Source organism: Podarcis gaigeae (assembly GCF_964106915.1).
Source record: "Podarcis gaigeae genome assembly, chromosome: 8".
In the NCBI taxonomy this organism is placed as follows: Eukaryota; Metazoa; Chordata; class Lepidosauria; order Squamata; family Lacertidae; genus Podarcis; species Podarcis gaigeae.
Genome location: NC_139684.1, coordinates 64,842,461 through 64,869,443, shown reverse-complemented (window position 1 = coordinate 64,869,443; position 26,983 = coordinate 64,842,461). Strand labels below are relative to the sequence as shown.

Below are 26,983 nucleotides of genomic sequence, written 5' to 3'. Positions count from 1 at the left end.
TGCCTGAGCTCTGTGAGTGAGGCTTTCTCCCAAAAGAAGTGCAAAGTGTTTGAGGACCGGGACATTTGCAGGGAAACCAAAATGCTTGTTTACAAAGCTATTGCACTACCAACCTTACTGTATGCTTGTGAAACATGGACTATTTATAAATGCCATATCCAGCTCCTTGAAAGATTCCATCTACGGTGTCTCTGAAAAATTGTACACATCACTTGAGAAACAGGCGTACTAATACCAGTGTACTGCAAGAAGCAAAGATCACCAGTTTTGAAGCAATGATTCTTCAACATCAACTTTGTTGGACTGGTCATGTTGTGCGGATGCCAATTATTGGTCTTCCAAAGCAACTACTCTTAAAAATGGAAAGCATAATGCTAGTGGTCAACAAAAGAGGTTTAATGACTGCATCAAGGCAAATCTTTAAAAACGTAGTATAAACACCAACAATTGGGAAACACATGCCTGCAAACGCTCCAATTGGAGAACAGCCTTTACCAAAGGTGTCATGGGCTTTGAAGACACTCAAACTCAGGACGGGAGAAACACGCTAAGAGGAAGGCATGCTTGGCGAATCCAACCGTGATCAACTCCCGCCCAGAAACCAATGTCCCCATTGTGGAAAGATGTGTGTATCCAGAATTGGCCTCCACAGTTACTTACGGACTCATTGTTGAAACCGTGTTTATGGAAGACGATCTTACTTGGCTACGAGTGTTAGCCAAAGAAAGAGAAAGAAAGATTGCTATGGCCGATGGCTGACGCAAATAAAGATTCATTCAATTCAATTCAAGCCTGGGGTACACTTCGGAGCACTGACTCTAGACAATTCAAGCCTGGGGTACACTTTGGAGCACCGACTCTAGTCAGAAGTCTCAGCCTGCGGGATGACACTTGCAGCTGCATTGACTTCTGCCAGTGAGGCCATAAGACAGTTCTGATACTGATTCCGTGTGATCTGTTTTGGAGAGAGAAAGCAATTACTCCAGAAGCATACTGCCAACACCCAGCATGCACAACCAGACCTCACCTATCTATTATTATTACAATTTATTTAATTTGCTAAGCCACCCAACATAGGAGATTTGCAAAGGCCACCATGCTCTCGAGCAAAATACCAGGATGTTTCATTTTCCCCAGGACTTTTGAGGGCTATGCAATGCTACCCTCCAAGCCCTCACTATCTGGCCCTCAGGATTCTCCCCCAGGCCTACGCACGCTTCCCAGCCAGGTAAAAACACACAAGGAAAGTGCAGGCTGAGTGTTTTTGTCTGGCTGTGGTGTATTCTTGAACTCTGGTCATGGTTCTCTCTTGCCTGGATGGAAGAAACAGAGGTGTGTGAGAGAGGGGGGTAAGTAAAAACCAGCCTGGTGTATAAAAGGTAAACATTCACATTCGTTGCTCTGCCCATCACTGGCATGTGGTTCCAATAAAGTTGCCTAGAAGGGATTGAGGCCCTCTGACTGAAAGAGATTCCTCACTCCTGTCTTATGTCAACACAGGTAGTCTGGCCAGAAATGGTGTGGTGGGGGCTGCTGAGGTGGCAGCTCAGCCCCTTCTCCCACAAACTGCAGGCGGCCAAAGAATAAGCTGCAAAGAAGTCAGAAGTAGCAAACATCAAGTTTGCACCCACCTGCACATAGGTGTCTAAAGAGAAGCCTTATCAGGATGGTCAAATCAACTGCCCAAGTGGGAGGAGGCAGTGGCGGAGGAAGGGGGTGCAGGGGGTGCAGCCTGCCCCAGGTGTCATCCGTGAGGGGGTGTGACATCACAGCGCCACCCCCCCCAAAGATACAGCATGTGCGCTGCTCCAGGTGCTGGAGCAGCTAGCTCCGCCTTTGGGAGGAGGGAGACCCCCCACAATTCTGATGACCAGGGGCACATTTGGAAATCTGAGACATGGCCGCAGGTGCCAACAGCAAATGGCTGCCCTGAGCAGCATGGCTAGTTACAAAGCAAAGGTTGGGCCTGAGCGCCAAATGCTAAACCACACCTTTGACCTCCACCTAGTACACAAAAATATTCATTGGTGGGGCTATGGCCCTGCAAAAAGTGAATGCAAAGCCACAGTCTTATGCATGCTTACCCTGGAAGAAGTCCCATTGAACTCAGTGGAACTTATGTCTGAGCAGACCTACATAGAAGTGCTTTAGTCATGCCCCTTGCATCCCATTGCCTTAGAGGAATGTCCTGGGAGACCCAAGTCTTCACACAGGTCTGCTGCCATTACATTCCATTTGCCACTGAGAAAAGGAAATGGCTGTGAATCCAGCTGAAGCTGTCTTCTCAACTGAGGGCAGCTTTGGAATTTTCTAGATCAGAGGTGGGCCCTTCAGATGCTGCCAAACTACAACTTCCATCTTCCCCGATCACTGGTTAGGCTTGCTAGAGCTGATGAGAGTTGTCAAAGCAACTTCTGGGGTGCTAAAGTTTCCCCACCCTTGTTATAGATGAATGAATATACTTAGGAAAGTATCACCCTTCACCTCACCCAGAATCTCCTTTTCGGGGGTCAAACAAATCTGTCGAGGTCTCACCTTGATGTACAGGAGGTCAGTGAGAGCACGGACAGTGTAGTCTGCCATGTACTGTAGGCTGCTGCTGGGGAGGACCTGGTTGGTGCTGGTGATGCTAAAGCATTGCATATTGCTCATGCGAATCTGGGAGCCTATGAATTCCATACCTGCACATGGGGAAAAGTGAAGCAAGAATTGTACACTCCAGCCTGCTCCCCTCGGTCTTTTCCCCAGCTTCTTCCCTTGGCCCACCAAGCCCCCCCCCCCCAGCTCCATCTACTTTTGCTGAACCGCCTTCAACCATGTTTCCACCAACCCAAGGAAGCTAGAAATGCAAGTCACATTTATGTAGCAGGGGAGGGGCTCAGGCCAGGGTCCTGCCTAGGAAAGTGTATCCAAGAGAAAGGGAACAAGAGGGAACACAGAGACAAACAGTTCCAATCTGCAAGAAGCAGCCTCTGGGAACAGCAAGGGTGTGCTGTTGTTTTTTGGGTGGGGGGGAATGGTTCTGCTTTGCAGCTAGCACTGCTTATGCGCATGTGCTCTGTTGTGTTTCAGAGTCTCTCCTTGCCAAGGACACAATCCCTGTAAAGAGGCCACTGAAACAACTTGGGGAACTAGAAGCCATGGATGGAAGGATATAGGTCTGGAACCTGCAACAAAATGTTGCCTTGTGAAGTGCTGCTATTCAATATGCCGCTGTACTCCATTTCCTTCTCCCAGCTGTCAGCCCTCTCCCACAACAGTCAGTCCGGTTTGTCTCTAGGGGATAGATACTAGGCGGCTGCCTAGAGTGCTGGTCACTGAGAATAGCAGATCTGGGGAACAGGGGATGGCAGCAAGTACTGGTGGGATTGTTTTGCCTGCTTCCTTGGTTAAAGCAACATTGTGCTAGACTTTTCATGCCTATGCCTGAGCACTACTTGCTTATAGGACTCTTTTAACCAAGAGGGAGGGAGAGAGCAGAAATGATGAGCCAGAGGGAGTTGTATTGTCTGGGAAACAGCCGCAAGAAGGTCTGGCACCCTCAGGGAAACTCAAGGGCCCTTCCCTGAATGTTGTACTGGGGATGGATGAATTGTTCAGATTAAACCACTAGATGGCACCAGACTACGGCACAAACCAAGTACGCAATTGTCCAGCCTCCAAAAATGCACAGGGACAGATGACTAATCGCTGCCTCAGCAGCTTTGCACACACACACAATTTACTTTTCAATTCCATCACCACCAAATTTGCTCTGTTGTCCTGGCACAACAAATCCACTTTTAAAAACCAACCTGACCTTTTGCAGCCAAGAAAGTGAAGGGGGGAAGTGTGGACTGAATGGTTAATGGCAGGTGTGCCAACTCCAGGGAGCCGAGGTATCTTCGGCCCGCTCAATATTTGTTGAGGAAGGCCAGTGCGCATTACATGTGTGGGTTGTCATGCGTGTGCGGCGTCACAGCTTCAGTGCCCGGCTCCTCCAAAGTGCTTGGCCTCCTCCAGACAATGTGATGTTTCACATGCATCACATGCCAGAGTCCCCTCAGTCTCAGAGGCAACCTGGTGCCTCTGATTAATGAAAAGATTATAAAAAACCCATGAGCAGCGGCAGAGCAAGTCGATCAGGCGCCTGGGGCGGCGTGCGTGCCCCGTGCCCAGGGGCAGGGCCACATGCCCATGGGGTGGGACCAGGTGGGGCAGGGCACTCCGTGAGGCCTCCAAGGAGTCTGCCTGCCTCTTCCCCCTCAGCCACTCTACAGCTGGGGGGGAGGCGGTGGGCGGACTGTTTGGGGCAGCATGGAGCCTGCGGGTGCCCAAGCCACCACGTCACTCCCAGGAAAGATGCATGGCTCGGGCACGCTGCGTGGCTCAGGGCGCGCTGCATTTTGTCGTCCCCCCCCCCCAGTGGTGACACCTGGGGCGGCCCACCCCCACCACACACCCCTTCCTCCACCCCTGCCCATGAGAAAACTAGGATGCATGCTCTTTGTTGTAAACTGTTCCGTAAATAAATCAGACCAAATGCTCATAGGGCTCACCCATACTCCCACTTGTCCTATGCCTGGAAAGCATGGATCCAAGAGGTTTTCTGCTTGTCCCACATTTTCTAGGCATGGGTGAGAGTGGTTTTGCCTTTGCCCTGCTGGTTTTCCCACAGAAAACCCTTCTGTGCTCTGCCAACTGAACCTGGGATGTACTTGTGTTTCTTTCAGTCTGCAAATCATGGATACTTATCATTTTTTCCTGCCATCTGCATTGTGTTTCCTTTGACTTGAAATAAATGGGGTGGAATAATGTAATAGCAACGTAATTTATGTAATTTTGCTGCAGCAGAAAGGCAAGTAAGGCACTTTTTAGTGCAGAATTAACTGCTGTGGAATGGAAACAGTGATGCATGAGACAAATAGAAGACATAATGCAAAATGATGTATTCTTATCTCCTTACCTGGTAGTAAGCCCTATCGAATTCAGTAGGACTTGCTTCTGAGCATACGTGTTTAGGATTATAACCTAAACCATGGGTAGGCAAACTAAGGCCCAGGAGCCGGATCCAGCTCAATTGCCTTCTAAATCTGGCCTGCGGAAGGTCCAGGAATCAGCGTGTTTTTACATGAGTAGAATGTGTCCTTTTATTAAAAATGCATTTCTGGGTTATTTGTGGGGCCTGCCTGGTGTTTTTACATGAGTAGAATGTGTGCTTTTATTTAAAATGCATCTCTGGGTTATTTATGGGGCATAGGAATTTGTTCGTATTTTTTTCCAAAATATAGTTTGGCCTCCCACAAGGTCTGAGGGACAGTGGACCACCCCCCTGCCAAAAAATCTTGCTGACCCCTGGCCTAAACTATAAAGTGGGGAGAGTTTCTGACTGTGGGAGGAGAAGGAATGCAGATTACCTCCTTGGATGGGTGTACCCAAGGCCATGACTCCATAGTAGGAGAAGGGTCCGTTCTCAAACTTCATGTTTTCCTTGCACGCTTCAACCTCCACCTTTCCCTGGAACAGAGAGGCAATATTAGGACCTTTAAACTTGATTTGTCAGAGAAGGGTCAACCTGTAGCACCCAAGCCAATCTGGAATCTCACAGCAATCCATTCCATGGCAAGCAGAAGTAACTCCCAAGAAACCCAATCAAAGAAAACATTGCAGACAAGCATTATTCACATCTCTCAAACAACGGGCTTGGTAGCTTTGGCATGTGTAGGATAGGCCCAGAAAGAAGGCCTGCTCCTTAATTCTAAGTAGGGACCAGCTGCTATCACTCTGTTGTGCAGGACAGCTCAGTGGGCAGAGCATGAGACTCTTCATCTCAGGGTCATGGGTTCAAGATCCATATTGGGCAAAATATTCCTGCACTGCTGTGATCACATGGTCGTTGCCACTTTGTTTTTGGCCACATGGTCGGCGCCATGTGATCTGCACAAGCACGTTCGCAGTAGATGCCTGGTTTATCGCTTGGCATCTATAATGGAGGGTTTGTGCTCAGTGCCTCTTAAAGTTAAAGGTACCCCTGCCCGTACGGGCCAGTCTTGCCAGACTCTGGGGTTGGTGCGCCCATCTCACTCAAGAGGCCGGGGGCCAGCGCTGTCCGGAGACACTTCCGGGTCACGTGGCCAGCGTGACATCGCCGCTCTGGCCAGAGCCAGAGCCAGAGCCAGAGCCGCACACGGAAACGCCGTTTACCTTCCCGCTAGTAAGCGGTCCCTATTTATCTACTTGCACCCAGGGGTGCTTTCGAACTGCTAGGTTGGCAGGCGCTGGGACCGAATGACGGGAGCGCACCCCGCCGCAGGGATTCGAACTGCCGACCTTTCGATCGGCAAGCCCTAGGCGCTGATGCTTTTACCCACAGCGCCACCTGCGTCCCTGTTCAGTGCCTCTTACAAACTGCCAAAGGTGGCAGGTCCAATCCCTGTATGGGGCAGCTGCATATTCCTGTTATGGCACCAATTATTACCCTACACAGGATTACTAATAGAATTAATTTGGATGCATGCGTGTATGTTTGTGTGTATACTGGTTTTCCAGCTTGCTTGGTTGGACTAGATGTCCAGCAGTGGCCTTCCTATTGTATTATGTATGCCTGCATATATATATATATATATACATGTATGCTGGTGTGTAGTTATATATATCCTGTAGTGTGTCATGCCCCACTAGGGATGATGGTGAGTACAGTTCCTCCTATACGAGGGGGTTGATCCAGATGACCTCATGGGTCACTCCCCCTTTTATGTTCTGCAACATTGGCCTGTAGATGCTGTACACAGTTGCCGTAGGACACGCAGTTGCTACTGACATGCCACATGGAATGCCACCAGTGATAAGACTTTTAAGGTGGGCTCTGTTCCAATTGGCCTGTCACTAGCAGGGTCACAGAATCATAGAACTACAGTTGGAAGGGACCATGAGAGTCGTCTTGTCTGGATACATGACTATAGCCTAAGCATGGAGTACTTCTGCATCCATGGGCCCTTATGCCAAACCATAGAAGTTGTTGTGGGCCTCACACATGTGCTTTGCTCCCTAGCTGTAAACCCCACCCCCTTTGGCTAAAGAAGGCCTTTTTCAAGTTTCAGCACAAAGATGGGACCCAGCAGGCACCAGGAAGACATCTGTGGGCACCTTGGCTACCCAAAGTGCCGCATTGATGACCCACAGATCAGGTCATGCAGTTGCTGCTTCCTTGGCTGTTCGGAGAGAGTAGGAAGTGCCAACAAAGTACCTGTAAAATGAGAATGAAGTAATCTGCCGGCTTGTTCTTTTCATACAAGTTACATTCGGGAGATTCCTTGTCCTGCTCATCAATTTTCAGCTCACAGATGACACCAGGATGCTTGAGGAGACGTAGCAGGTACTTCTCGGAGATGAGGCTCGGGCAAAATTGCAAGACCTCTGCATGACAAGGAGAGGGCACAGGAATCAAAGGATGCTTCCTGGAAGCAAAATCCTTTCCCAGATCCATGCCACCATGAGGCAAAGTGAGTTAGCCAGCTGGAGGCAGATGGCGGGTGGCGTCAGATGGAACAGAGTAGGAGAGTGATGGCACTCACATATTATGGGTGTCAGCTACCTGAAAATCCTATTGTGCCTGCTGCACTGAAGTGAACAGGAACTGAGCAGGAGCACAGCTCATTGGGAAGATACTCTGTATGTGTACAGAGCTAGGAGTTTGAATATGCATGTGTGCGACTCAGGTAGGTTTGGCTCCAAGTTTCAGATCAGATGGGACATTCCTGACCCTATTTGAGGACGCTGGGGGCAGGGACTGAACCTGGGACCCTTTGCATTCAAAGCTCATGTCCTACCTCTCTTCCCCTCTGCAGTACTTTTATTTATGATAACTACTTGTTTTACATCTGCTACTAATATTTGCATTTTTATGGTACCTGACCCCATTCAATGCATTTTTGTGCACATTACATGGCTGGATAACTGGGCTGCAGACCTTGAGGAAGTACGAATGTTCTAGGATGGCTATGTTTCAGTTCTTGTATTGTTTCAGAAAATGTGAATCAGGTAGGTTTGGCTTTAAGTGTGAACTGAATCCATTTTCTTGTCCTTTCCTATTCTGAACTCCAGTTGCTGGGAATCACAAATGGGGAGAGTGCAGCTGCACTGATGTGCAATGAGCTTTTGGTCTGATCCAGCAGGGCTCTTTTTAAGTACTCATTTTCATACTAGTTTAGGATGTGCAGGGCAGATGATGTGGCACACACAGCTCTGTCCTCAAGCACCTCACTGCTCCCAGCATCTGCCGCCCGAGGCAGCCCCCTCACTCTACCTAATGGTAGGGCCAGGCCCACTTTGCCCATCAAGGTGCTGTCTGAAGCAGGCCAATTTATCCTGCTGCGCAGCAGGGTCAACCCTGCAAGGAGTTATCAAGAGATTTCATGGTCATGCTAGGTGGCCTTCTCCACCTTTCCAGTGGCCCAGGTGGTCCCTGAGGGCTCGTACCTGTAGAGAGAAAGCGGTGTGCAGCCAGGAGTAGCTGACGGGAGATCTTCAACTCAGTGTCATTGCCCCTGAAGGCAGAGAAGTCCCACTTCCTTGGGCTGGCATCTCGTCTTCTGGTACGATTGTAGGCTGCAAGGGAAGAAACCAAATAAGGAATCACTACACTGTGTGGTTACAGAAGCAGCCATGGGCACACTACGTGATGTAAGAGTGGAAGGAAATGGAGAGAACAGAATCTCGCAGTTGCATATGGATCTAAACGAACATATATGTTTCTAGTCCTCATGATCACTGAGGAAAATCTGAAAGCACATGGTAGCTATCTGCGAGATGGCTCAGAAACCAGTGATATGGAATTTGGGAGCTTCCTGTCTTGTCCCCCCTTCTGAGGGGGTGACCCCCCATCTCAACACCAATTTTGCTTCCCCTTTAGCCCTTGTCGAAAAGATTGCTAGATTCTACTGTGACTGACATACATTTGGATTTTATTTTTAAGAAACAAAATGTATATACCATTTCTTCATAATAAAAAGTGGTTTACAAGAAGTGTTAAAATGATCAATAAAAGAGTTCAAAACATGTAACTGGAAATAGTAAAGGTAAAGGGACCCGTGACCATTAGGTCCAGTCGTGACCGACTCTGGGGTTGCGGCGCTCATCTCGCTTTATTGGCCGAGGGAGCCAGCGTACAGCTTCCAGGTCATGCAGCCAGCATAACTAAGCTGCTTCAGGTGAACCAGAGCAGCACATGGAAACGCCGTTTACCTTCCCGCTGGAGCGGTACCTATTTATCTACTTGCACTTTTGACGTGCTTTCGAACTGCTAGGTTGGCAGGAGCTGGGACCAAGCAACAGGAGCTCACCCCGTTGTGGGGATTCGAACCGCCGACTTTCTGATTGGCAAGCCCTAGGCTCTGTGATTTAACCCACAGCGCCACCCGCGTCCTGTAACTGAAAATATTTAAAATTAAATAGTTATATTAAAACACATCAACATTCATGTATCTGGATAAAAGGTAAAGGTAAAGGTACCCCTGCCCGTACGGGCCAGTCTTGACAGACTCTGGGGTTGTGCGCCCATCTCACTTAAGAGGCCAGGGGCCAGCGCTGTCCGGAGACACTTCCGGGTCACGTGGCCAGCGTGACATCGCTGCTCTGGCGAGCCAGAGCCGCACACGGAAACGCCGTTTACCTTCCCGCTGGTAAGCGGTCCCTATTTATCTACTTGCACCCGGAGGTGCTTTCGAACTGCTAGGTTGGCAGGCGCTGGGACCGAGCAACGGGAGCGCACCCCGCCGCAGGGATTCGAACCGCCAACCTTTCGATCGGCAAGTCCTAGGCGCTGAGGCTTTAACCCACAGCGCCACCTGCGTCCCATGTATCTGGATAGCTTTGCCTAAATAAAAATGTTTTAAGCAGGTGCCAAAATGAGCACAGTGAGGGAGTTCCAAAGTGTTCCACAGGCAGGGAGTTCCAAAGTGTAGGAGCTGCCATACAAAAAGCTTGAAGTATGATATTATTTTGTTTTACATTTTTGGATGACTTTATACTCCAGCCTTCACAAGTACATTTACGGCAGCTAACAAATCCAGATGTTCCCCCCGTACACCTTTCATCCTCACATCAGTCCTGCATGGTAGGCTAGGCAGAGAGATAGTGACTGGCCCAAAGTCGCCCAGTGAGCTTTATGGTCCCTGGGTGGGTCTCCCCAGTCCGAGTGATCAGCAGAGATAAAACAGCTGAGACCTTTTGCCTGATACTGAAATGGTATCAAAGTCAGTATCACCACTGAGGTGTCTCCTTTCCTCCCTCTGCAACACCACCCACCACACCTTTGGTGGCAGGGACACCCTAAGTTAGGCTTTTATTGAAATTTTCCATGATGGAACCCAAAATGGCATCCACAGGACTCCCCATGTGGTCCCTCGTCAAGGCGCTGAGCAGCCCCAGATCTGCTTAGCTTGAGCATGTTGGCTGCATCATGTCCCTTCAGAGCACACCAAACAAATACGTTTGTATAAATATCATAGAATCATAGAGTTGGAAGAGACCACAAGGGCCATTGAGTCCAACCCCCTGCCAAGCAGGAAACACCATCAGAGCACTCCTGACATATGGTTGTCAAGCCTCTGCTTAAAGACCTCCAAAGAAGGAGACTCCACCACACTCCTTGGCAGCAAATTCCACTGTCAAACAGCTCTTACTGTCAGGAAGTTCTTCCTAATGTTTAGGTGGAATCTTCTTTCTTGTAGTTTGGATCCATTGCTCCGTGTCCGCTTCTCTGGAGCAGCAGAAAACAACCTTTCTCCCTCCTCTACGTGACATCCTTTTATATATTTGAACATGGCTATCATATCACCCCTTAACCTCCTCTTCTCCAGGCTAAACATGCCCAGCTCCCTTAGCCGTTCCTCATATAATAACACCAATATAAATGTGTTTAACTGGCAAGATCAAGTTCAGAGTTGATATATCCATGGAGTTTAGCCTTTTTTGAAAATACCGGCAACACGCAACCTGGATTGTACTTGGAATTTCTCAAAGCTTCTCATTTTTCCTGGCAACGCAGAGGGCTAGGTAAGGATAAATGGCAGGGCTCTATACCTGTCTGCAGTTTAATGAGCTGGGGGCCCCAAAGCGGGAACTAGGAGTTGCACAAAGGGATCAGAGTCCAGGGGCAAAGCCAGCAGTCAGGACCAAGGAGGTGGTTGGAACTGGAGGACAAATCAGGAAGCAAGGTTGAGGAGCAAACCAGATGCCAGGACTGAAGGGCAAACCATGAGGCAAGACTGGGGAGCAACTAGAGAGCGCCCCTCAAGAGGACAAGGTGGGGCAGTGCCTCTGAGCCTCACCGTGTTGCCTTCCATGAAATAGGTTGGTGGAACTGTTTTGTTGCCATAGAAAAGACTATTCGCTTCGCCTATTGTTTTCCCCGGCTCTGTTTGCAATGCCCTGAGCTCCACCAGTCACCATTGGGAGCAGGTCAGAAGCAGTGGTGCAGTTAGGTAATGATTATTCAGGAGGGCTCCTCAGATAAATGTGTATTCCTTCACCTGCTTCTGCTGAGTGAGGTCCTGGACTTCTGCACCACCTTGTTTTGACAGCCCATAATTTCCTTATTTTAATTCTGCCTATTGGTGCTTCATAACATTGCAGCTTGGAGCAATTATTGCTCCTGCAACAGTAACTCAGTAACTTTAAACCCAAGGCCAGAGTCCCAAATTACCTCATGACACTATTGTTTCTAGGCAGACTGCAAGAGAAATGAGCAAAATTCAGTTGGAAACAACTAGTGCCGATCATGATCTTTTCCCTCTTTCGTTCTTCTCAGAGAGTTTTCTGCAGAAATGGCAGTGGTCCAAGATAGGCTAGCTGAGTCACCATTGCTGGGAACAAAATACAGTTGCACCTGAAGACAGGTGAGGAATACAAGGCCTGCCAAATATTGTAGGACTCCCATCATCACTAAAAATTGGCCATACTAACTGAGGCTAATGGAAGTTAGAGTCCAACAACATCTGTAGGGCCATAGCTTCCCCACCCATACCCAAGATGAGGAAATATAATGCAGTGATTCTGTCTGTCTGTCTGTCTGTCTGTCTGTCTCTCTCTCTCTCTCTCTCTCTCTCTCTCTCTCTCTCTCACACACACACACACACACACACACACACTGCTGTTTCATAGGTAGAAAAACAACTAGGAATAAACCTAACTGTAGAGATCTGATTCGTCCAGGATCTCTGACTTGATTATCTCTTCAATGACATCCTCCAGGGTCACGATACCCAACACTTCACCTTCATCTTCATGTTCAACCTCATTCTTCTTTTGGACAATGGCCAGGTGAGATTTACCTGTGGGGCAGACTTTGGTTATATCACTGAGGCATGGGCATAGCCAAGGGGAGAAGCAGAGGGCAATTGCCCCCCTAGATCAAGTAAAACAATGGAAGTACTTAACTAACTGACTAATCACATCAGTTCTGCCCCCTAACAAAGTCCGCCCCCTCAACAAAAATCCTGGCTACACCCATGCACTGAGGCGAAGACATCATTTGATGGTGTTTTTAAAAACAAACAAATATATATATAAATTAGTTTCAAAAAAGTTTTAAAGAGTTATCGGTATATCCATTAAATAAAATTCTTATATAATCTTGGCTTTGGCCCACAGATGTTCTTTCATGGAGATGGGGAACCTGTGTCTCTCAAGGTGTGCCTTACAGCTATTCAGCAAACTTATCTATAGGTCTGACCATTTGTCCACCTAGCCCAACCTATTCTGCCTGGCAGTAGCTCCCCAAAGTCTCTGATGGGAAATCATATTCCACATCTCTGCTATTTGACCCTTTTAAATGGAATGTGTCAGGGACTGGACACAGGACTTTTCTACTTTCAATGCAATCTCTCCTCCGACATGCCTTTTTCTTTCATCCTGTAGATACCCCGCTTCCATTCTGCTTTAACTAAGACAACTGTTGCATTTAAAGAAGAGTCATAGTATATATGCCTTCCCCAATTTGGTGCCCTCGAGATATTGTTGGACCACAACTCCTGGCATCCCTATTCTGGCTGTGAGTTAGAGAAAAACAACACCTGGAGATTGGCACCAGGTTTGGAGAAGGCTGTAGGAGATCCTTCTCCTGTTCCTTCAGGAAAGCTGCCTGCAATCCTTAAAGTGCCTGTAGCTGATTCTGCAGTCACCTGCTTCTGCATAGGATTCACCAGTTGCTGGGAAAGACAAGTGGAGAGAGGGCTGTTGCATTCAGGTCCTGCTTGCAGGCTACCTATAAGCATGTGGTTGGCCATTGGGAGAAAAGGATGCTGGACTAAGATGGGCCTTTGGCCTGATCTCGCAGGGCTCTTCTTACATCCTTATGGCTATGGAGTGCGAGAAGTTACAGGACAGTCATCCCCAGAGGCCAAGAGCGATGACAGAGCCATGTGCTCAGGCCAGCTCACCCATGAGGCAGAGTGAGGCAGCCGACTCAGGTGGCAGAATCCAAGGGGTGCTGCCATGGGTGCCCCCACTGGCAGAGAAGTAAGGAGAAGTGGCTGAGACTTCTGAGTTATGGCAAGATCTTGCGAGGGCCCTGCGAGAGCTCCATGAGGTCTCGTGGGGCTCCTACAAGACTGTGGCAACGCGGGTGGCACTTTCCTGTTTCACCTCAGGTGGCAAAACAGGTTGGGCTGCCCCTGACAGGGTGCTATATAAGGGGGTGCTGAACTCTTCACTCACCCCACCTCCTGTGATTCATCTGAATTCTGCCTGGGGAGACACTGGGCCTCAAATGCTAGGGTCATTTCTGTCATCCATAAAATGTTGGCACCAATCTATGCCATCACTTTCTCTGGATGATGACCAACCCCTCTGGCCTGTTCTAAAGGTAACCACTATTTTAAAGTTGCTCCTTCTCCAAAAAAGAAACAAAAAGTTAACTTTTAAATGGAGGCTGAAGCTGACTCGATCTCCACCTTGTTACCTTTTTTGAACTCTTCAAGCACGGCATCCAGTTTGGTATTGTGGCAAACAAAATGCACCGGATGGTTGTAAAATTTAGTGATCGTCTTCAGCGGGGTGCAGTCATCTGGGTCCACAAAGGCTAGATCCTTGACATACAGCATATCAACTATATTCGTCCTCTCCTTATCATAGATGGGGATGCGTGTGTAGCCGCTCTCCATGATCTCCGTCATGGTGTTGAAGTCAAGGACGGCGTTGCTGTTGAGCAAGAAGCAATCATGCAGGGGGGTCATGACGTGCTCCACTGCCTTAGTCCTCAGCTCCAGTGCTCCTTGGATGATATTCAGCTCTTGCTTCAGGAGGTCCATGTACGGCTCCGTCAGCCTCAGCATCTCCATCAGCTTCTCTCGGTTGTACCTGAGGCCCATTTCTTGACCGAGTACATAGTCCAGTATTTTACTCATAGGGTAGGAGAGAGGGAAAGTCAGCAGCATGACAAACTTGGTGATGACAATGGTTTTGGCACCCACTTCCAAGCCATGGCGGCAGCAGAGGGCCTGGGGGATTATCTCCCCAAAGAGAACAATGCCAAATGTAGAGGCCACTATAGCCAGAAGGCTTGCGCTAACCATGGAGTCAAACAGTATGGTGAAGGAGGCGTTGACTAAGACATTGCCAAGGAGCAAAGAACAGAGCAGGTAATTGCCGTGCCGCCGAACAGGCTCGATCATGGTGGCATACTTCTTCTCCTTGGGTGTGCCACAGTTCTGGACAATGCGCAGCTCCATGGGGTCCAGGGACATCAGGCCCAGGTTGAGACCACTAAACATGCCTGACAACGCCAGCAGGATGACCACCAGGACTAACTTCAGCCAGAGAGGCAGTTTGAAATTATCTCCCTCGATCACTTGGATCACCAAATCGCGGTCGCTGAACCAATACCGTGGCTTGCCCGAATGATCTTCCAAGCACATCACATAGTTCTTGAACTCGATTTCCTTCCGCAGGATCTGGACTGACACATCCACCAGGGCGGTGGTGTTCCGTACCTCGTGGCAGTATGGGTTCACCAGAATGTCACTGCTTTTCTTGATGCAGGGGTCCCCATGAGCATTAGCATCTGACACATCAGGTAAGTCAGCAAAGTATAACATCTGGCAAGTAGGTCGGTGGATGCCCTGGCCGAAGATCCGAAGCCGTATGCTGCTTCCTTCCACCACTTGGATGATGCCGTTTTCCAAGACTGTAGTACCTGGTTTGGTGCTGTTCTCCACCCTCATGCCTAAAATGACTGTTCTACTAGACATCCCATTCCCAGCAGTGGCTATCAAAGGGAACGTCGTCAGCAGAAAGAAGAGATACCTTAGCAGCAGCAGTACCAGTCCAGCATCCTCATCCCTCCAGCTCAGGCAACTCCCCAAACCGTTCATTGTGGACAGGTCCCTTGAGAGCTCCTTTGATCAGTACCACCATATGGTAGCTCCCTCCAGATACTCTCTAGGCGCACACACTGGGCTGTACAAGCACATGTCATAAACCCATCTCATATGCAGACACACTCACCTCATTTGCATGCCACACTGTTTCCTAGTGGCTTAAATAACTCCACCCTTGAAGGAGATATTTGATATATTCTTCCATGGTGTGGGGAGAGGGGAAGGTCCTGTCAGAGGTCAGCACCCGAAACAGATGGCCAGTTCTTGCTCTGAGGGAGAAATTGGCCCCCCAGATCTCTCTGGTCTTCAGGTCATTCTCTAGGCTACACATTTTCCTCAGCCATATTTCCTCTTCCCAGGCCACACCCTCTTCACCAACCATAGTTTGCCACTTCTGTGAGTGTTTCCTCCTGACTGGAATGTGTCCTTGAACTCTGATAATGCATAAAATAAGCCTACTGTGTGTAAGATTAAGAAGTATATACATTGCTCCCCTCACATTTGTTTCTGGCCCTGCCCATCACTGGCATGTGGCTCCCAGAAGGTTACCCAGGAGAAAATATGGCCCTCAGTCTGGAAAAGATTCCTAACTCCTGTATTAGATATTGGTCAAAAAGAAAGTTATCACCCTACTAGTATTATTTTATTTCTTTCTTTCCTGGGCAGAGGAATTGTTTGTTAAATCAGTCTGGGAACTGTAGTTCCATGAGGGAAACAGTGGTCTCCTGTCAACTCACAACACTAGTTACAATCCACAGTTCCCAACAGTTCCAAAATGCAAGCATCTCATGTTAAGGGGGGGGGGGATGCACAGTCTAGGGGGGATAAATGTCTACTAAAGCTTATGTTGGTTGATCTCTCTATCTCCCAAGTATGCATTTGTATCATTGTATTCCAAGGTCCTGGAACAGATCTGAGTTTGTGCAGGAGGTGGTGGTGGTTGAAGGTGGGGCATCTTTCAGGAGATTGATCCTGTCTTTGGAGTTACATTAACATCCTCATGGAGTAATGCTGTGCAATTTATCATAAAAAGGGCATGTTACCCTACTGCTTCCAGAAATACTATTATGGGCTGAAATATTCACCCCACAGTTCTGTTCCTGCACTTAGCTGCTGTCTGGCTCTCAAGATATACACTCTCAAATGTATCTATGAGTCTATGATTCTAAAATTCAGATGGAAGTGGTTGCTACACAGCTTGTCCTCCATGCTGTTTATCACCTATATGAAGCCGCTGGGAGCTGCAATCAAGTAGTGGTCACCAACATATGACTGACACCCAACTCTTTCTCTCTGTTCCATCTGAATCAGGTAAGGCAGTTGAGATGCTAAGCAGAGATGCTTGGAAGCAGTGATGGGCTGGATGTGGGCCAACAAATGGAAACTGAGAGCCAGTGTGGTGTAGTGGTTAAGAGTGGTAGACTCGTAATCTGGTGAACCGGGTTCGCGTTTCCGCTCCTCCACATGCAGCTGCTGGGTGACCTTGGGCTAGTCACGCTTCTCTGAAGTCTCTCAGCCTCACTCACCTCACAGAGTGTTTGTTGTGGGGGAGGAAGGGAAAGGAGAATGTTAGCCGCTTTGAGACTCCTTCGGGGAGTGATAAAGTAGGATATCAAATCCAAACCTTCTTCTTCTTCTTCTTGAAAAGACTGAGGTATTCTACAGGTATGTTCCAAGTTCTCAAGTCCAGGAGGTGGGAAGGTGGCCTGCTCTGGTTGGGGTTGCACTTCTCTGGAAGGAGCAGGTTCACATCTTGTGGGTACACCTAGATCAAACATTGTGTGATGGCCTGGGATTCTGATTCAGAGGCTGAACCAGAGGAATCCCAGCCTGCACAGGAGTCCCCGCCTCCAGGGCCGGCTGAATTGGGGCAGGGCTTGGATTCTGAAGCACCTGCACCTGTGTTAGATCCTCAGGAGCAGGCATCAGGTGATCCCACTCTGGCTCCAGGAGTGGTTGAGGATTCAGTGCCTGCAGGTGAGTCTCCCCCTGGGCCCAGTAACCCTTTAGCCTCTCCTGATCTGCAGAGACTCAGGGCAGAGAGGCGAAGGGAACTGGTTGCTCCCAGGAGGAGTGCTCGCCTTAAGGCCAAGAGAGGCGGGTCTCCTGGGGGCCAGGACCGCCCCTAGCCTCAGAATAGATAAAGGCTAGTCGGCCCGGTCCCAGGTTGTGGGAGCAACATCGTTGTTGAGTTCCTGTTCCTGCCCGGACCCAGACCTGACTCTCCAGTGCTCCTGTTCCCCGCCCAGCTTCCTGTTTCGGACCTCGCCCCGCTCCTTGTGGACTGATTTCCAGGCTATTGACTCAGTACCGGACTTTGACTACGCCTATGGTAACCTGCCCCCCGGGATCAGCACAGTTTGCTCCCACCAGCCCGCACTCCCCCTTCGTTGGGGTGCGTTCGGGAAAAGCCAGAAGCCATGGCCGACCAAGCAGCTGCCCTGGTGGCATTGGCCCAGGAGAACCAGGCCTTGACCCACATCGTGCAGCAGCTCAGCGATGTGGTCACGGCACTTCAGCAGCGGTTGGACGCCCTACCGGCTCCCGGGGCCGACGCCCCGGCTCCTGGCAAGTACCCAGTGGCTTTGCCAGAGAAATTTGATGGGGACCCGGCCAGCTTCCCCATGTTCCTTGCCCAGGCCAAGTTGTATATTCAAGGGAGAGCTCGGAACTTCCCTGACGACCGCACCAAGGTACACTTTTTGATTAGTTTGTTAAAGGACCAGGCGGCCAAATGGGCGTTGCCGCTGCTCAGGCAAGACTCCCCCTTGCTGATAGACTATATGGGGTTTTGCAATCTTTTGGAGGCCGCGTTTGGTAACCCCCAGAAGGGGAGTCAAGCCAACCGGGCAATCAGGCGGTTGAAACAGGGCAAGTCCACTGTGGCCGCATACACCACGGAATTCCGGCTGCTGGCACAGGACTTGACCTGGAATGACTCTGCTCTTCGGGACCAGTATCTCGAGGGGCTTTCAGACGAGATACTGGACCAGCTGGCCACAATGGAACGCCCCACCACGCTAGACGCCCTCATTCAACGGAGTCTGCAAATAGATGATCGGCTGGAGGACCGTCGCCAGGCCCGGGGTCGCCGGCACTTCCAGTTCTCGGCGCCAGTTTCTACTAGCAGCTCCACGGCCACAGCCGAGTCATCAGAGGAGCCTATGCAGCTTGGGGCAGTGCGTCCATGCCTCTCCCCCGCGGAGAAGGTGCGGCGTCGGGAGGGGAATCTATGTTTCTACTGTGGCGGAAGCGGACACTACGCCCGGTCCTGTCCTGAGAAACGCCAGCCACAGGGAAACCGCCAACCCCCAGTAGCTGATGACCCTGGCTACCTGGGGTCTCAAACAGCGCAGAATGGGCCCGCACCAATTGAATTGCAACACCTTATGGTTCCGGTACGTCTATACCCTCCAGGTGGGCCCTGGATCCTTACCCATGCTCTGGTGGATTCGGGGGCATCCCGCTCGTATATGGACGCTGCCTTTGCTGCCCATCATCGGGTGCCACTTCAGAACAAGCCAGAACCGGTACAGGTGGAGGCAATTGATGGACGGCTCCTGCGTTCAGGTGCCGTTACTCAGGAGACCCAGCCCTTGGTCCTGTGTCTCCAGCAGCACCGGGAGATGCGAACCTTGGACATTGCCTCCATGCCCCGGTTCCCCCTGGTGCTCGGGATGGACTGGCTGGAGGCTCACAATGTGCAGATTGACTGGGTCAAACGGACTGTGCACTTCCCAGACCCAAGCTCCCACGCCCAAACCAAAATGCTAGCAGCTGCGCCCTCTGAGGAGGCTGCATCTACGCTCCCCGCTGAGTACCGGGACTATCACGACGTGTTCGAGGAACGGGGGGCAGACCAGCTGCCGCCGCATCGGTCTTTTGACTGCGGCATAGACCTCCAGCCCGGAGGGCCTCTACCGGTGAGTCACTTATACTCTCTTACAGAGCCAGAGCGCGAGGCTTTGCAAGACTTCTTGCGCAAGAACCTGGAGCGTGGTTTCATTAGGCCTTCTACCTCGCCCACCGCTGCGCCAGTGCTCTTTGTTAAGAAGAAATGTGGGGAGCTCCGCCTTTGCCATGATTATCGGGCCCTGAACAAAAATACCATCCCAGACCGGTACCCCTTGCCCCTTATTTCGGAGTTGCTGGAGCGGGTGCAAGGGGCGCAGGTGTTCACCAAGCTAGACCTCCGGGGGGCCTACAATTTGATTCGGATCCGAGCCGGTGATGAGTGGAAGACAGCATTCGGGACCCGGTACGGACAGTTCGAATACCTGGTGATGCCCTTCGGTTTGAGCAACGCGCCCGCTGTGTTCCAACGGTACATTAACCATGTGTTCCAGGACTTGCTAGACAAGTACGTGGTGGTGTACTTGGATGACATTCTGGTCTTCTCCCGTGACCCGGCTCGCCACGAGGATCATGTCCGGACCGTGCTGCAGCGCTTGCAAGAGCACCGCCTGTATGCAAAGCTCAGCAAGTGCGAGTTCCATCAGCGGTCAGTGGACTTCCTTGGTCACCGACTCTCTCCAGATGGGGTGCAGATGGATCCTGGAAAGGTGGCAGTGGTTCGGGAATGGGTGGCACCTCGGAACCGCAAGGACCTACAGCGGTTCCTGGGGTTCGCCAACTATTACCGGACCTTCATTGCAGATTACGCTCATCGCACCATCCCATTGACCCGGCTACTGCGCCCCAAGACGCCGTTTTCCTGGGACAAGGAGGCAGAGGAGGCCTTTCAGGGGTTGAAGGCCTGTTTCCAGAGAGCGCCGATCTTGCAACACCCTGATCCCTCTCGACCCTTTGTGGTAGAGACCGATGCCTCCAGTACGGCTCTCGGTGCCGTCTTGTCTCAGCAGTTCGGACCTGATGCGCCACTCCTACCCTGCGCCTACTATTCCCGCCAGCTCCTTCCAGCGGAGCGTAACTATACCGTGTGGGAGCGGGAACTACTGGCCATCAAGGTGGCCTTTGAGGTCTGGCGCCACCATCTTGAGGGGGCACGACACCCGGTGGAGGTGAGAACCGACCACCGGAACCTGGAGTACCTCCAGACCACCCGCAATCTGAACCAAAGGCAGATCCGGTGGGCGTTGTTCTTTTCCCGGTTCCAGTTCCGGATCCGCTACATCCCGAGTTCCCAAAACCAGAAGGCGGATGCCCTGTCCCGGAAACCCGAAGACAACGCAGACACGGTACAGCAAGCAGCACCTACCACGATCCTGCCACCGGCGGCTTTCCTGGCCACCCAGGAGGTGGAACCACTGCAGGCTCGGGTGCTGCAACAGCAGCGGGTCGATGCTTGGGCCCAGGAACGACTCCGGGAACTGGCCGAAGGGTCATGCCCTCAGTATCCAGGGCTGGTCTTGCATCAGGGCCTTCTGCTGCACCACGGTCGCCTATACATCCCGCCTGGGCCACTGCGGGCTGAGGTTCTCCGGATGACCCATGATGCCCCAGCCACGGGACACTTTGGACGGTATCGGACCACCCATCTGGTAAGCCGTGAGTTTTGGTGGCCCCGCCTGAAGGCTGACGTGGCTCGCTACGTCGCTGGTTGTGATGTCTGCTGGCGGGCCAAGGGCCCATCCAGGCAACCCCCCGGCCTTCTTCAGCCGTTGCCAGTTCCACCACGTCCTTGGCATACAGTTTCTCTTGACTTTGTAGTGGGCTTACCCCCGTCTCGTGGCTATACCTGCCTCCTAGTTTTCTCCGACCATTTCACTAAGCTGGTGCACTGTGCTCCCTGCCCATCCGTACCCTCAGCTAAGGAAACCGCTCAGCTGTACCTCCAGCATGTCTTCGGCCTGCATGGCCTACCTGAGCGTGTGGTGTCCGACTGGGGCGTTCAGTTCACATCCCGGTTCTGGCGAGCTTTGCACCAGGCCCTCGGGACAGAGGTCTGTCTCTCATCAGCCTACCACCCACAGACCGATGGCCAGACGGAACGGGCGAACGCGGTGCTGGAGCAGTACCTCTGGTGTTACTGCAGCTACCAGCAGGATGACTGGGTCGACCACCTAGCATTGGCGGAGTTCGCTTACAACAATGCAGTGAATGCGTCCACCCAGCAGACCCCATTCCAGGCCAGTTACGGTTTTCATCCACGATTGTTTCCGGATGTGCTGCCGGCATCCGCGGTCGCTGCAGTGACAGAGTGGCTCCAGGAGCTTCAGTCCCAACAACAGCTATTGATGGAGCAACTGCGCCAGGCCAAGGAGGCGTACAAGGCCCAGGCCGACCGCCACCGCCAGGTGGGGCCGGAACTCCATGTCGGTGACCTAGTATGGCTCTCCACTCGCCACCTCCACCCCTCTCGACCTTCGCGGAAGCTGGACGCCCGTTTCACCGGCCCGTTTCCTATCGTGGACCAGGTCTCGCCTGTGGCATTCCGTCTCCGGTTGCCCGCAACCCTGAAGGTTCACCCGGTATTCCACAGGTCCCTTCTGAGTCCGGTGGCCCCACCCGATGAGTTCCACCCGGACCGTCCCCGACCGCAGCCAGTTTTGGTTCAGAGGGAGCCTGAGTACGAGGTGGAACGCATTCTGGACTCCCGATAACGCAGGGGAAAGCTGCAGTATCTCATAGACTGGAAGGGATATGGACCGGAGGACCGTTCCTGGGAACCAGCAGCCAACGTCCACGCGCCTGCTTGCCTCCGAGATTTCCATGCGGCGTACCCCAGCAAGCCGGGTCCAGACCCTCGATTGAGGGGGGGGCTTGGGAGGGGGGATGGTGTGATGGCCTGGGATTCCGATTCAGAGGCTGAACCAGAGGAATCCCAGCCTGCACAGGAGTCCCCGCCTCCAGGGCTGGCTGAATTGGGGCAGGGCTTGGATTCTGAAGCACCTGCACCTGTGTTAGATCCTCAGGAGCAGGCATCAGGTGATCCCACTCTGGCTCCAGGAGTGGTTGAGGACTCAGTGCCTGCAGTGAGTCTCCCCCTGGGCCCAGTAACCCTTTAGCCTCTCCTGATCTGCAGAGACTCAGGGCAGAGAGGCGAAGGGAACTGGTTGCTCCCAGGAGGAGTGCTCGCCTTAAGGCCAAGAGAGGCGGGTCTCCTGGGGGCCGGGACCGCCCCTAGCCGCAGAATAGATAAAGGCTAGTCGGCCCGGTCCCAGGTTGTGGGAGCAACATCGTTGTTGAGTTCCTGTTCCTGCCCGGACCCAGACCTGACTCTCCAGTGCTCCTGTTCCCCGCCCAGCTTCCTGTTTCGGACCTCGCCCCGCTCCTTGTGGACTGATTTCCAGGCTATTGACTCAGGACCGGACTTTGACTATGCCTATGGTAACCTGCCCCCCGGGATCAGCACACATTGTCACTTGAGGGGTCCAGGTGGTGTCGATGGCCACGCTGGGGGTGCCTATTACCAGCTCCTTCTAGTTCACCAACAACCACCACTTTTGGACGGAGATGACTGCATGCACTGGTAATACCCAGACTGGGTTAATGCAATGCACTGTACAGTGGTACCTCGGGTTAAGTACTTAATTCGTTCTGGAGGTCTGTACTTAACCTGAAACTGTTCTTAACCTGAAGCACCACTTTAGCTAATGGGGCCTCCTGCTGCCGCCGTGCCGAGTGGAGCACGATTTCTGTTCTCATCCTGAAGCAAAGTACTTAACCTGAGGTACTATTTCTGGGTTAGCTGAGTCTGTAACCTGAAGCGTATGTAACCCGAAGTACCACTGTATATGGGGCTGCCCTTGAAAATGACTTGGAAACGTCAAACAGCAATCATGCAAGAAATAAGCAAAATAGCTAAACAGGTACTTAGAAGTCACCCCAGAACTCGCCCTACTGAACATCTTCCAAGGTAACAATGCCTACTCATACTATAAAGAGCTCATAACCCACCTACTCTCAGCAGCCAGAAACATCATAGCCTGTCAGGGACCTGTCAGGAATAAACATGGAACACTGTTATCAAGAAACAGCCTTACTAGAAATGCTAACCAATAGACTTAAACTGACACGGGGACAAATAGAAGACGACGCCTTCACTCTGGTATGGCTCCCCTTTATCACATACACAGCCCAACAAGACAACAACATGAACCTACCGACAGCATTCGATTCAATATGGCTAACTTGACCCAACAACCCACACCCACACATAAACAAATTCCACTGCAGCCAACCAAGACAATCAACAACACCCTAGGCCACACCAACCTCTCTCATCACCAAGGAAACATCATAAGCGAATAGAAAGAGAACATACCCAAATGACGCTGTCACAAAAACCCCACACATACACTAAGTAAAAGAACATAAGCTTTGCCGCCACCCCTCTCCTGTCCCCACCACTTTTCTTCCCAGCCCTATACTTCATATAACACCAATGTCTCACAACAAATGTAACTGATCTGTAGAAAACACAACCTGAAGAAACAGACAATGCATGTGCTTTTGTACATGAGGAAAATCTTTAATAAAAAATAATTTTTTAAAAAATGCAGATTACTGGCTTGAGTTGCTTTTAGAACTCATATAATCACTGCTCTAAAAAAGCTGCATGGGTTGCCAGCTCATTTCCAGGCCCAATTCAAGGTCAAAATCTATCTGTTTGACCAGGCATATTACAGTTGTTATTTTACTCTGCTCCGATTTGGCTTTTTGTGGTCTCTAATTGTACTTATATTCGTGTTATTTCTATATCCTAGTGTCTCCTTTTGGATATTTAAAAGGGGTCAAAAAGGGAGGCAGACTGCATTATCTTAATCTTTGTGGGTTCCTTTTTTTTTTTACAGACTCTTCTTTTCAATTCTTTTAAGTAGGCTTTGCTATAATAGGGTCAAAAGCTGATTTGAAAATAATCGCTCATTGGGAGTGAGGAGAGAGAACGGGAGGATTTAAGACCAAGCTGTGCATTTCATACCATTAATTGAAACCCTCTGTGAGATAATATGTTCCTTCTCCTGTCTGAACCCTCCTCCCTCCCTCCCTCCCTTACACTGCTATTAAAACCATCCTCTCCACTTTCCCTTTGGCCAACTAGACCCTGGATGAGATTATGGCAACAGTGAGAAAGGAGGGGGTCTGCTCTGCTTTCCCCTCCTCCACTTCCTTTATGGGGTCTATGGTGCCATATCTGTCTTTCACTTAAAGAAGCAGCAGCAGACTGTGTTTTAGTAATAGTTAAAAGATCGATGAAATAAAAACAAAACAGGGTCAAAGTGGCACTCACCACTAGGGATAGGGGAGATTTTAGATTCAATTTGCATTTAAAGATGAATCTACCTACGGTAATTTGAACTTTCCCAAATAATACAACAACCAAAACAAAACAAAAAATTCACTTCTTTGAATTTTGCACCACAATGCTGCAGCCAAGCCATGTGTACAAAAACCGCAAAGTGAACATAGTGAAAATAACATACAGAACTGGATAATGTTAAGGGAAAGTTTTTTGCAAAAATGTATATATTAGGCATAACTGCATACCAAACGTGTATATCAAAAGAAATTCACATTAAAGTGATGATTAATTTTCATGGAGACTTTATAAACACACACACAATTATGTGGAAATGTGGAGAACTGAATTTGAGACTGGAAAAAAGAGGGAGAGAAACTGAAATGGGCAGATTCTCCAATCCCTATGCACCACAAAAGAATCAGCCCTCTGGTATGGACAGAACCAAGTCAGATGTACATATAGAAATAGCGCAATACTCCTGATAGTGTTGGGAGCAGCCTCATGGCAGCAGAGTCTCTAACACTTGCCAGCAGGGACAGGCGCAAGGCAGTGGCAAAGTCAGGGCTGTGGGGATGAACTAGTGGGAGCACCAGATTGGCTCCATAGATGTGCCTCTTAAAATGTGCATGCAGGGTTAACACACAGCTTGGAAGCCGAAGAGAGCACTGGCTCCCTGCTGGATAAGCACAGCTTACCCTTGGTTATAATCGCAATGAGACCCTCAGTTTTGTAATGTAAGAATGCTAAGTTTATCTAAGGAAATGCATACTTGTTAGGAAAGAGCCTGTCTAATCCAGGTGGAGAGATGCAAAGAGCCATGTGCCTGCACTTTGCTCTCGGCAGGAGAGACATAAAAAGATGTCTCCTCTCCCAATGTGAAGATGAATGAGAAGGGGAAAGGAAATGAGGAAAGCAACCCAGAGAGTATCAGTCTAGCACCCAAAGAAAGGTCAGCACATGTTGAAGGACAGCCCCAGGGCATCATGGCCAAACTTGGCCCTCCAGCTGTTTTGGGACTACAATTCCCATCATCCCTGACCACTAGTCCTGTGAGCTAGGGGTGATGGGAGTTGTAGTCCCAAAACAGCTGTAGGGCCAAGTTTGGCCATGCCTGGTCTAGGGAGCTTGGAGGTTCCTCTCTCTCTCCTCTTTCTCCCCATGCAGACACACCAGTATTCAATACAAGCTGACTTGCAATCCAACACTGAAAACATAGACCTTGCATTGGTCTCCCACTAAGCAGCAGCTATTGTTGCTGCTCTGCCTACCAGCCAAGTCGCTGCTGGGCAGCGTTAGGGGCCACCCATCTGGAAACAGTTCTTAAGGTGCAGGAGCACCTTTTTTCATGTGATCACCCTACTGAAGACATCCAAGATTGTTGGGGTTTTTTTAAAAGAAAATATATTGTTATAATTTTTTGGTGCTAGAGCTTGTGGGTGCAGAAGATCTAGATTTAGTGTTAGATTTTAATCAAGGTTGGGGTAGTTAAACTGCAAACACTGAACTCCCAGATCCAGTAAGGATTCAAGATGGAAATAACACACGCTGGCTTCCTCCTGAAGTAATTGACTGACAATGGCTGAATCGTTAACCTAACAAAAGATGAGTCATCATGACGTTCAGTGCCAGACAGCAAGAGGGATGCAGCCCCTCCTCCAGCTGTGTGTTAGTGGGCAGAGACAAAAAATGGTTTAGAATTTCTGTTTGGATGATGGAGGCTGGAGGGGGGTAGTTTCACTGGGTTAGTGGTGAAAAGGAAGAAGAATGGGGATGAAAAGCACCATGTGGGCTGACTGCAACAGGCTGCAACCAAGAGACAGGGAGCATGGCTGATTTCTCTGTTCTTAGACCCACAGTCTGTGCTATGTCTATGGGAGAAGCAAGTGACCCTCTTGGAGTGCAATGCATTGACCCAGGTATACTCAGGTTGTATATATGTGTAAATAAACCATATAGCATAAAGACACCAGAGTCCCCGCAGTGCCCCATTTTCCAAAAGGAAACACAGACAAAGCGTGCTTGCAACCCTGTTGGCTGCAATTTTATAAACAGTTTCTTATGAGGACTACATCTTGTTACTTATCCTGGGCCCATCAGTTTGATGAAGGGTGTTGAGATATAAACATTCCACCAAATAAAACAGATTATTAAAAAAAAAACTTGTGGAAGCACTGATCTTTGTGATCAGTTCCTTGGCTTCAGTTGGCTTTCCTCAGACTTCATCTGAGCTCAATCCCCCGTGAAGCCTGAATCTGACACTGGCAGCAGCTGACTTACATCCTGTGGTCAACTTCAACAGCACCATATCTCCCTGGACATTGTCATGGCTCAGTGTGAAGTTTGGAGCAAGTGGAGGGATTGAGAAGGAGCTCGTTTTCCCCATTAGCATGAAGAAAGGCAGGCAGCATGAGTCAGCTGCAAG

The 26,983-nt window shown here is 50.2% G+C and overlaps 1 protein-coding gene across 1 annotated transcript; it reads right to left on the bottom strand.

Annotated features, from left to right (window-relative positions):
• Nucleotides 1-756: 756 nt before the first annotated feature.
• LOC310849877 (metal transporter CNNM4-like) lies at nucleotides 757-15,560 on the bottom strand. Its single transcript, XM_083750763.1, has 7 exons — nucleotides 13,940-15,560; nucleotides 12,171-12,311; nucleotides 8,458-8,586; nucleotides 7,226-7,395; nucleotides 5,397-5,496; nucleotides 2,536-2,681; nucleotides 757-955 (listed from the first exon to the last, which is right to left on the bottom strand). Exons 1-7 carry the CDS (start codon nucleotides 15,348-15,350, stop codon nucleotides 860-862), a joined length of 2,193 nt encoding a protein of 730 aa, XP_083606889.1. The 5' UTR covers nucleotides 15,351-15,560; the 3' UTR covers nucleotides 757-859.
• Between the last annotated feature and the right edge of the window lie 11,423 nt (nucleotides 15,561-26,983).